The following is a 12009-nucleotide window of genomic DNA, read 5'->3' as shown; positions in this document are numbered from 1 at the left end:
TGCACTGCTGGAATTTGGTACTGTACGAGATATTTTATCTTTCTAGTTGAGGCATTTTATGTTTTGGTCAAATCTTAATTTAAATTGTTATATTGTATATATATTTTTTTTTACAAGAGTTATGGAGTAGACCAAAACAGAGTTAGAACCTGTCACATTCAGGGTTGAACCTCTCTTTACACTGAGTGCACTAGATGCCAGAGCAAACATACTTTTTTTTAAAAAGATTTCAAAATTGATTTTTATTCTAACAATTGCACACCAAATGTCAGTTGCTTGAATATTAAAAAACCAAAAACAAATGCATACAAATGTCAGTTGCATTTTAAAGAAAACATATTTCAAAGTACATAATACATGAATACCTCCTCATTTAGGTTGCTGTTGTCTTGTATTGCCTTAATCCATGCCAACATGCTATCTCGATCTTCTGCCTGGAAAAGGTACTCGCAGTCAGATAAGGTAAGCCGAAAAACATGTTTTCGTTTGGTTTCGCTATAAGAAATGTCTATCAAGCAAGCATTGATGCTTATTGGCTGTTCCTCCTCGGAATTAGGGAAAAAGGACTGTTCTTTCTTATCCTTGTGCAGGTACAAAGATGAACCTCGAAGAACCACATACATCTGCTTCCATGGCCGAATGCTACCTCCAACTCTCTGAAAAACAAAAAAACTCCTATGAGTTTCAGAAAACTACATCTGCACTGACAAACCAAGCCCTCTTACATGTGAAACACGACTGGAAACCTGTTTTAACGCTGAAAAATCTAATTTCATGATGCAAGCAACAATATTGTATGCTACTAGGGGTGTTCCCCATGTCAATACATCACTCCACATTTCTGAAAAACGAACTCTGGAAAACAGTAACTTTCTTGCACTTTTGTTTGACTAATACAAGCAAAGACCCATTATCACCTATCAATATAATTAGATGCATCAGGTAAATATTAAACCTCTTTGTGAATTCAAGAGAACTCCAAACACATACTGTGATTTTATTTCAGTATTGTCATGCATTTCAAAATGGTGTGTTTTGCTATGCACAAATTCTAGCTGCTGAAATATTAGGAATGTTCTGTTAAAAGCACGAGTGGATCACTTTTCAAAGTGGTAATGGAAAGAGATCAGGCAAGGCATTTTTGAATGCACAAGCATTCATGAGGAAAATGCCTTCACATTTATGTTACAAGAGATTTTGAAATGTTTTCCAGAAGTACTCCTGGGAACCACTCCCCTCAATTACATAGATCATTACTCTTGAACCTTGGTCAGTTCCCCCAAAAACTGGAATGTGATTCCATATCAAGAGGACATTTTTAGCTTATTTTGTGATTCGGTCCAGTGACTTTCTACCCTGTGATAATTTTACGTTGCACTTTAAAACTTAACGCTGCAATACCAAGTAGCAAGGTTGCTAGGGGCATTAAAGCAAGCAACAAAAATTGCTCTCTTCCTCTTAGTTGGAAAGCAAAAGTTGTTCCGTTGCTCCCTAGCTAAATTTGCATTATAAAAACACAAATACATAAATAGGCAAAATGATGCCTCCTCACCCATCTCCCCCAAAACGAAAAAGAAATCAGAGCATGTATTACCATAGCAAGTTTAAAGATTTCCTTTTGAAATAAATAACGCTTAAGCCCACTTTACAGCTGAAAGATAACAATTTGTTTGGGAAATTGCTTCAAAACCCTTATTTAAAGTTCTACAAAATGAAGTTAGTGTAACATTCTCTCACCACACAAACTGTAGCGTTTTGAACAGTGGGCTAAATAAACCCCATAGCTCTGTGTAGTTGCGTACTGCATTTACACTTCAATGTCATTTTCTTATGTTTGCTTGCTTTTACCAGAAATGTGACTTTTATAATTTAATGATAATTGAGTTATCATTAAATTATAATTCGTACAACAAACGGGCAAGTAGAACAAGTTACTTACCTTTGGTATAGCTCTTTCTGGTGCACCCTTTGTAAACACAGATTTGTCATCTCATAATACCCCTTAAGCAGAAGGTTGGATCTGCAAACTCTGCTTCAGCAGTGCTACTGTGAGCAGATCGGTGGCAGCATGCGGCTCCATACCATCAACGAAGTGATTGAGCAGAGCCGCATATAAGCTCCATCTCTTTGTTCTGACGTCAGTTTTTCTTTCTCTTCAAATGCCTTTCAGATGCAGGGCATGAACAAATGCTGGTACCAGTTTGCCAAATAATTCACTTATTCACTTTTTCGGATGGAGGATAGTGAGGAATCTGCAGTTAGAATATTCAACAGAAAGAGCATTAACAACAAGAAGTATCTTAATCTTCTAATGGGTACTTCTAACAGCAGATTATCCGTCCTAGAATAGATACCAAAGGAGTACCTCCTCAGCTGAATAGTCTGTAGAGTACACTCAGACCCAAACATCCTACAGGACCGAGTAGGGAAGGTGCCTGTCCCCAGCCTGTATGTCAAGGCAGTAGTGCTTCAAAAATGTATGCAATAATGCCCACATTGCGACTTGACAGATGTCTGTGACAGGCACAACTTCAGCAAATTCTGTGGTAGCAGCCATATCCCTAGTAGAATGCACTCTTAAAAGCTGGGGGGTGGGGGGGGGGGTGTTTGCTTCTTGGCCAGCACACAACAGATCTTGATGCAGAGGACTATCCACCTCAGAAGGGTCCTCTTCTGAACAGCCTTCCGATTCTCCGTTCCGGAGAACCCAACAGAAAGCTGATGATCCACATGATATTAAATTGTATGATCAATGCAACTTCTTAAAACCATTTTGGGGTCCAGACAATGGAGTATCTCCTCTTTCAACAGGTGACTGGAAGCACAGAACATTGGCAGAGTGATGGAGTGCCCAACGTGAAAGAGAGTCACAACTTTTGATAAGAAAGCCATCTAAGTGCTCTGCACCTACTTGTCTGGGGGAAAAGGTGGTCTATGGCTGTTGCACTGCAAGTGTCTAGAATTCACTCATGTGCCAGGCTGATGTAATTCCGATAATGAAGACAGTCAGCAAAGTTAGGAGATGTAGCGAGCAGCTCTGTATCGACTCAAAAGGTGTACGCATGGGAAACTCCAAGGCAGCATTAAGGTCCCAATGTGGCATCACAAATGGTCCGGGAGGGAAAGTGTGTTAAAATTCATCACAACAGAGGAGTTAAAGGAGGACTGTTTGTCCGGAAAACATACAAAGCCTACAGGTCTGACAAATGGATTTCATGGTAGGGCGCCTGGAGGAACGAATTCAATATACAACTTCAGGAAGCAGATCAAATGCAGTAATTTGCGGCAGCTCAATCTCCACACTTGTTGATTGTTGATGTAGATTGCACAGATTGGGATAGAGGACCCTGGCCTGTTGCTGTGACCTAAGATCCTTGCAAACTGGTAGGCTTTTTGGAGGACAGATGCTCATGCCCAGCAGATCCTGGAACTACATTCCTGGGCCAATCCAGAGCCACTAGGATAACTTGGGCCAGGTAGATCTTGATCTGTTTCACAACTATGGACAGCAGAGGCAGGAAGAGGTACAGGAGTCCACTGTTTCACTGAATTTAGAATGCATCCCCGAACACGTTTTTTTGCGGAAACTCCAACGCGCAAAAGTTGTAACATTGTACTTCGTAGACTGTAGTGAAAAGATATAGCTAGGGTTCTCCCCAATGTTGGAAGATGCCCTGTGCCACTTTGAGATGTAGACGTCTCTACTGATCTACCAGGCATCGCCGGCTCAGCTCAGCTCATCCGCTCTAGTATTCAGGGACCCTACTTGGTGGTTTGCAATCAGGAAATGCCCTGGTGATCCAACCTACCCCAGGCAGAGCCTCCTGGCACAGAACCTCAGACTGCTTTGCTTGTTGCGGTATCACATGGCAGTGGTGTAGTCTTTGGGAACCTGCACCAGCCTTCCCTTGATATGTGTCAAAAAAAGCTTTTTGAGTCAGAGTGATGGGCCGCAACTCCAGACCGATTTAGAGCTAGATTATGTCAAAGACCATAGTCTTCTGATATTCACCTCTCCAGATGACCTCCCCAACCCAACAAGGGCTAGTCCATTACCACAATCTGTTCTGGGTGGGAGAGGGAGATGGGCTTGCCGCTGGACCACCTGCTTTCAAGGAGCCCCTACTGCAGATCATGAGCTATCTCTTCTAAAGTCTGGATGATATGTGTCAGATTTTCTTGATGCTGGATCCAATGGAACTGGAGATTCCATTGCAGAGCTCACATGTTTCAACTGGCATAGCTGACAAGGAGGGTGCAGAGGACTAAGGGGCCAAGCAGCCTCAGAGTTGCTCTCACCATGATTCAGGACAGAGATTTAAATCTAAGAATCATAGCCTGAATACCCTGGAGTCATTTCAGTGGAGGAAAGGCCCAGAAATGCACTGTGTTCAGGAGACATCCAATGAATAGAAGTCTCTGGAAAGGGTTGAAGTGTGATTTGACTCACTGATTGTGAACCCATATAATATCAGAAGCTTTGTAGTCTGAAGGTGACCTACATCGGACTGCGACAAGCACGTCTACCAGTCATTGGGATAGAGGAAGACCGGGTTCCCCGACTTCGAGAGGTGCGCAGCAACCATCACCATAACTTTCATAAACACAAAAGTGGTGCTGAAGAGACTGAAGAGGAGCACAGCAAACTAAATAATGCTCCTGGCCTATATTGTACTGCAGATAACTGTGGAACTGCAGGACTAGTATATGAAACTATGCCTCCTGCAGCTCAAGTACAACAGGCAGACAGGGCCTGGGGCAGCATGAACATTTTAAATTTGTCATTCCACAGGAAGACATTCAGAGGCTGAACGTCCAAAATATGCCGGAAACCCCTGATCTTCTTCGGAACAAGGAAGGAGAGAGAGACACAACCCTTTACTTTTTCAGAGTCCAGTGCCATCTAGATAGCACCCTTGGAGAGTAACACTCAAACCTCTTGCAACAAAAGTGCAGGTGCTCATCTGAATTTCGCTCTGATGTTGGGGGATATTGGGCAAGGTAATAAGAAAAGGAAGGGCATAGTTATGTTGACTGATTTTTAAGACCAATTTGTTGGATGTGATAAATTGCCACCATAGGAGGAAATGATGGCCCCTGCCCCTCATTAGATGGGGATGAGTTACTAAAATGGTTTTGACGCTGCTGCAGCAGGAGAAGAGGCTTGAGATGCCCAGTTCCCTTTTTCACCGTGCACCGATTGTCAGACCTGCATCTCTGGTGTTGAAAGGATTGGAGTGACTGATTTAGTGGTTGGGGAGACAGTCTCTGCTAGAATTCAGCCCTCTGGAATAGCCTCTAAACTTTTGGTAGTGGTGTGGAAACTGCTTGACAGGGGCCAACAGGCCCAAGGAACGTGCTATAGCTCTACTTCCCTAAAGTGCTCCTCGTAGAGTCTGCCTTTAAACTGAAAAGCTGTGACCCATCAAAGGGCATTCTATGAGGAAGGCCTATAGATCCACAGAGATTCCTGTGGCGCGCATCCACATATGGCGACAACGTACAACACTAGTACTGACTGCCCAGTCCCGGCAATCTCTAGCATCCAGATGTGCAGATTACATATTTATTTGAATCCTGTTCATCATGAACTATCAGGGTCAAAAAGGCCTAAAGGTCTGCCAGGACTGCCGGCAAGATCTTGCATTTACTGACCGAAACGCTAGTCTGGTGCAGAAAAATATATACTTACCAAAAGACCCAAACCTCTTGGATTCTCTATCCAGAAGAGTGGTTGGGATTCACTTAGCTGGTTGAAACCTGTAGAACATGGCTCTCTCGAGTAGGATATTTGGTAAGAAAATCAGGTTTGGCAGGAACCAGTCTGAGACACCTGGCTACCTGCCTATTTACAGCAGGGCAGCAACAGAGTTTTGACCAAGTGTCTATCAATGTATCTGAAAGGCCCTTGTTAAAAGAGAGCAAGGGCACAAGCGTAACTGGTCCTGGCTGTCAAATTTATCAGGACGTTCAATTTGGTCTAAAATAAAGGCAGATGTAAATCCAGTGCCTCGGCTACCCTCTGGATCGGCACTGCAAAGGTGACACTTTCTTCAGTTGGTGGCTCAAGTGGTGAGTCAAGCCCTACCTGAGGAGAGCTATCCAGTCCATTGGAATCTTGCAAATCCATCTAGGAAATATCATTGTTCCGAGGGGGAGCAAGTCATCCTCATAACCACCATCAGTATCCACTTCCTGGGGTGTCCATTGTTCTGCAAATGTGAGGACCCTGAAAAATCCAAGCCTACGCAGCGCACAGCAGTGTTCCTAAGGCTACTGAGTTATCAGTTTTTCGTTTCATACACCCAATAAAGATTGTTTGAGCAAAAATAAGTTTGAAAATCCGTTTCTATTTCATTATTAACTTGTTACAGAACAGAAACATAAATTTGTATCAAACTGCAAAAGCAATGTAGATGTCCAGACCAATATTACAACTTGATAAAGCTGAAGCTATAAAGCAAACAATAACCCAGTTTAAGGTCTAAAGCAAACAATGACCCAATGCATTTCGGGTTATAGAACCCATCTTCAGGGGTACATTTGACAAAGTTACATCAATGTTAAACACTTGATGCGCAACTGGTAGCTGCCTCCATTTGGAACTACAGGGATAAAAAGTAAAATAAAAGTCACAGTCCATATTTGTGTTTAGCAAAAGTCACAGAATCTGCAAAAATAGAATTTGCAAACACAATACCGAATGCGTGGTGAAACAAGTTTGAAAGGCCCGAACCCATTGCCAATGAAAGGTATTGAAAACTATAGAGGAAAAAAGAGGGTGGTGTGCTCGACAATTCGTCCGTGATCAGATACATAAAGCCCAACATTATCCCAATAGCTTTGCATCTTAAAGTTAGGTTAATGTTAAACCACTATGAAGCATAAGTCCATAAACCACTCTCATCAAACCTCATGCCATGAAGTACTTTGCTAACGCGCCTGACCATGCGTTTCTATGAAAATGAAAGCTCGAATAAGTATGTAGCGAAAGCCAAATGTCTCAGTATGCTAATCAAACCCAAGCTCCAATGCTTACCAAGAAGTGTAAAACAATGTATCCAAAGATCTGCGGAGCAAGGGAGAAAACAACACCAAGGTAAATACAAACGAAATCGTATCCTTGTGCCAGAAACCCAGTGAAAAACATGTGAAGACGACGACGTACCGATAGGCAGTAACGTCGCGTTTCAACTCTAAAAAAACAGAAAGGAATATGCTACTTATCCGTATGCATCTGTTCTTGGCATGTAGGGCTGATGACATTCATATTTGTGCATAGATCGCCGCCTAGTGTTGGGTCCGGATGATTGCACATTGTTGTCCTGGAAGAGTCTTCGAAGTATCACGAGATAGGTGGCTCCTCCCTTGGACTACAGTGCGCATGGGCATCCTCTCCATCCTTAGATTGTTTTTCGCCATTGTGGCTGAGATGCAGTATAGTAAGAGATGTCCATGCAAAGAGTGAGTGCTGCAGCTGCGACAGGCACCGGGGAGGCGGGTGGGCGATATGAATGTCAGCAGCCCTACATCCCAAGAACAGATGCATACTGGTAAGTAGCATATTCCGTTCGAGGCATGTGGGCTGCTGAATTCATATCTGTGCATAGAATGTATAGCAGTATCTCCCCTAGCGGTGGCTGCCCGTGCCAGCTGCAGCAGTCTGAAAGAGAGTTTTGAGAACAGCCTGACCTACAGCAGCTTGCTGTTTTCAATGTACATCTACACAGTAGTGTTTGGAAAATGTATGTATGGTTGACCATGTGGCTGCTATACAAATTTCGTGTAAAGGAATATTTCCTAGGAAAGCCATGGATGCCCTTGGTTTGCGTGTAGAATGCGCCCTAGGGGGAACTGTTAAGGTGCGTTTTGCCTTTAAGTAACATATTTGAATGCACTTAACGATCCATCTGGCTATACCTGATTTTGAGATAGGGTTGCCTTTGTGTTGCGGTGAGAAAGCAACAAACAACTGTTTTGTCTTTCGAAATGCCTTTGTTCTATCTATATAGTATAGGAGAGCTCTTTTGACATCTAGAGTATGCAAGGCCCTTTCAGCTACTGTCTGTGGATTTTGAAAGAACACTGGCAGTTCTATTGTTTGATTTATATGAAAATGGGATTGGCATGAATTTAGGGTTTGTTCTGAGAACCACTCTATTTGCATGTACTTGAATGAATGGCTCTTGAATAGTTAGGGATTGTAGCTCACTAACTCTTCTAAGTGAAGTAATGGCAATTAGGAAAGCCACCTTCCAAGAAAGAAATTGTAATTCGCATGAGTGTAGTGGTTCAAAAGGTGTTCCCATAAGTCTGGTTAAAACGATGTTTAGATTCCAGACAGGTGAAGGTGGGTGTTTTGGTGGAATTACTTGTTCGAGTCCTTCCAGGAATGCCTTTATTGCTGGCACTCTAAACAGTGAAAGGTGTTGCCTGTTTTGGAGGTATGCTGCTAACGCAGCTAGATGTATCCTGATGGATGAGTAGGCTAAATTGCAACGTTGTAGGTGCAGGAGATAGCAAATGATGTTTTGTGTAGAAGCATCTAATGGGTTTATGTCGTTGTTTCTACAGTAAATGACGAAACGTTTCAACTTAGCCGCATAACATGCCCTGGTAGTGGGTCTTCTTGCCTCTTTGATAATATTTATGCAGTCTGGAGGCAAGTTGAAGTATCCAAATTCTAGGATCTCAGGGGCCAGATCGCCAGGTTCAGCTGTTGCGGATCTGGGTGTTGGATTTCGCCACGGTTCTGAGTTAGGAGACTGGGTGTGATTTGCAGTCTCTGATGAGGCACCACCGACAGTTCTAGGAACGTTGTGTACCATGGTTGCCTTGCCCACGTGGGAGTAACTAGGATTAGCGTCAGCGAATGTTGGCGCAGTTTGCGTGCCACTAGCGGGATTAATGGCGCTGGGGGAAAAGCGTACGCAAATTTGCCGGACCAGTTCATCCATATCGCATTGCCCTGCGACTGCGGATGTGGGAACCTGGCGGCAAAGTACTGGCATTTTGCGTTTTCGCTTGTGGCAAACAGATCTATTTCCGGTTGTCCCCACGTCCGGAAGAATGGTTGGAGCACATTGGGGTGAATCTCCAATTCGTGCATTTGTTGACTGTGTCTGCTGAGCAGGTCGGCAATTTGATTGTCCTTGCCTGGGAGGTGTTCTGCCATGAGAAACATGTTTCTCTGAATGGCCCATTTTCACACTCTTTGAGCCAGGTGCGACAGCTGTGGGGAGTGTGTCCCTCCCTGCTTTTGAATATAATACATAGCTGTCATGTTGTCCGTCCGGATCAACACAGTTTTGTTGCATAGGTGTTTCTTGAACGCTTTTAGGGCTAGGAAGATCGCCATCAACTCTAGAAGATTGATGTGCATCTTTTTCTGTTGTATAGTCCATACTCCCTCGACTGTGTAATGCAGGACATGGGCTCCCCAGCCTAGCAGGGATGCGTCCGCTGTTATCACTATTTGTGGGACAGGCTCTTGGAACAGTCGTCCTTTGCAAAGGTTTTGTGGATTAAACCAATGCAGAGAGTTGTATGCACGACTGGTCACCAACACTAGGTCTTTTAATTGTCCCTGAGCCTGGTTCCACTGCCTTGCTAGGCACTTCTGTAGCGGACGCATGTGTAGTCTGGCATGAGGGACTATAAATATGCAAGAGGCCATCATGCCTATTAGTTGCATAAACACTCGAGCTGGCAATGAGTGTTGTGGTCTGAACTTTTGGATTAACATCTGCATACTGTTGATCCGTGCTGCGTTGGGGTATGCTTTTGCTGCTAGTGTATCTATTGTCGCTCCCAGGTACTGTTGGACGTGGGAGGGTTGCAGGTGTGATTTTGGGTAGTTTAGCGAGAAGCCTAGACTGTGCAGGAGATGAATGGTTCTTGACATGTGGCTGGCACATTGCTGTGCCGATGGCGCGTGTATTAGCCAATCGTCCAGATATGGGTACACATGAATGTGCTGTCTCCTGAGATGTGCCGCCACTGTTGCTAGGCATTTGGTGAACACCCGTGGAGCTGTTGTGACACCGAATGGTAGGACTTTGAACTGATAGTGTTGTCCTTGAATAGTAAACCTCAGATACTTCCTGTGAGCAGGGTGTATTGGTATATGAAAGTATGCGTCTTTGAGGTCTAGGGTTGCTAGGAAGTCTCCCTGACGCAGCAATGGCAATACTTGTTGCAGAGTGAGCATGTGGAAATGCTCCGATAAAATGTACAGGTTGAGGGGCCTGAGGTCCAATATTAGTCTGAGAGAACCGTCCTTTTTGGGAATGAGGAAGTATAGTGAGTATACTCCTGTTCCTTGATGTTGAAGTGGGACTGGTTCTATGGCCCCCTTTTGTAGCATACTGATGACCTCTTGCTGCAGTAATGTTATATGTTCCTGTGACATTGGACGGTGTATGGGTGGAATGTTGGGTGGTGTTGATGTGAGTTCTAGGCAATAGCCATGTTGGATAATTTGCCGGACCCACTTGTCTGTAGTGATGGTTAACCATAGTGGCAGGAATTGTTGTAGTCTTCCCCCGACCGGTGTTATATGGTCTGGGGGTAGTGCCAAGAAGTCACTGTTTGGTGTTAGTGGAGGATCTATTGGCATTGCCTCCACGACCTCTGCCCTTGTTATTATTACCTCTGTATCCACCCCTGTTCTTGTTTTTATTGTATGTGGATTGCATGTTAGTTTTGTATGTGGAGGATTGCTGCGATGTGTTACCTCGCGTTCCTCCCCATACGTGGAGCGACGAAAGGAGCTTCTGTGTTGCTGTGACTGAAGAGCCCCATGGACTTTGCAGTCTCAGTGTCCTTTTTCATTTTGTCCAGAATTGAGTCACTGCCGGATCAAACAGAAAATCTGGATTTATAGGCTGGTTAAGAATTGTGGCCTGTACTTTATTTTTAAATCCAGATATTCGCAGTCATGCATGCCTCCTAAGTAGTACGCTTGTGTTAATAGATCTGGCAGCTGTATCTGCCGCGTCTAGAGCACATTTAATGGAGGCTTTGGTGATGAGCTTTCCCTCCTGTATGAGTTCATCAGCCTGGTCTTTGTACGGCTCAGGTAAGTGTTGGAGAAGTCCCTCTAAAGTATCATAGTGTGCCCTGTCATATCTGGCCAGCAAGGCCTGAGTATTGGCTATTCTCCATGAGTTTGCTACTTGAGCTGCTACTCTCTTGCCCGATGCTTCTAAAATCTTGGACTCCTTGTCAGGAGGAGGAGCCTCTCCAGTAGTTTGTGAATTAGCACGCTTTCGTGCGTTGGATACCACTAAAGAGTCTAAAGGTAGTTGCCCTTTGATGTAAGTAGGGTCTACTGGTGCCACCCTATACTTTTTTTCTATCCTTGGGTTGATGACACGTGCCCTTGAATATGTCATTTGCGTGCTTTAGGACGCCCTTTAACACGGGGAGCGTTTTGACACATTTTTCTGATGTAGCCAGCGTATCAAATAGAAAATCTTCTTCTATAGCATCTGAGTGCATGTCTACGTTATGGTAGCTTGCTGCTCTATCTATTAAAGAGTTAAAAGGCACTGTGTCTTCTGTGGGTGATGGTTTAACTGGGTATACGGTAGGGTCTGTAATGGGTAGAGTCCCCACATTGTCTGGCTCCCCCCCCCACCCCATGGTTGTGAATTGGGGTCTATATATGGGTTCTGTGGATATCCAAAACCCACGTCTGCATCCTGATCTTCATCTGGGTTATGGTCAGAGCGTGCAGGTGAGTATGGGGCATATGGAGTAGTAGGCATAGATGGAGAGATAGGCTGGAAAAGAATAGGAGAGGTAGCACAGTCCCTTTTCTTTTTGAGAGGAATTCTAAAAAAGTCTTCAGTAGGAACTGGTCTTTTCTTCTTGGTATAAACAGTCACTTTCCCAGTATTTGGGTCAATATATAATTTGGACTGATCCTCTGTGGAGTGGTTTGGATGGATGAGCTCCTCTTCCACAGTGTAGTGCCTTGGCGCCGATGTCTTTGGTTTGACCTTT

At 44.0% G+C, this 12009-nt stretch overlaps 1 protein-coding gene across 2 annotated transcripts in view; it reads right to left on the bottom strand.

Annotated features, from left to right (window-relative positions):
• ARHGAP21 (Rho GTPase activating protein 21) overlaps positions 1-12009 on the bottom strand; it is a 545637-nt gene that overhangs the window by 93737 nt on the left and 439891 nt on the right. For both annotated transcript variants that reach the window (XM_078663440.1, XM_078663441.1), the window contains one exon: positions 366-656. In XM_078663440.1, coding sequence (XP_078519566.1) covers positions 366-656 — 291 coding nt within the window. The remainder of the gene's footprint in view (positions 1-365; positions 657-12009) is intronic.

This window comes from Lissotriton helveticus, chromosome 10 (assembly GCF_964261635.1).
Source record: "Lissotriton helveticus chromosome 10, aLisHel1.1, whole genome shotgun sequence".
Lineage (NCBI taxonomy): Eukaryota > Metazoa > Chordata > Amphibia > Caudata > Salamandridae > Lissotriton > Lissotriton helveticus.
This window is presented reverse-complemented; position numbering and strand designations above follow the sequence as displayed.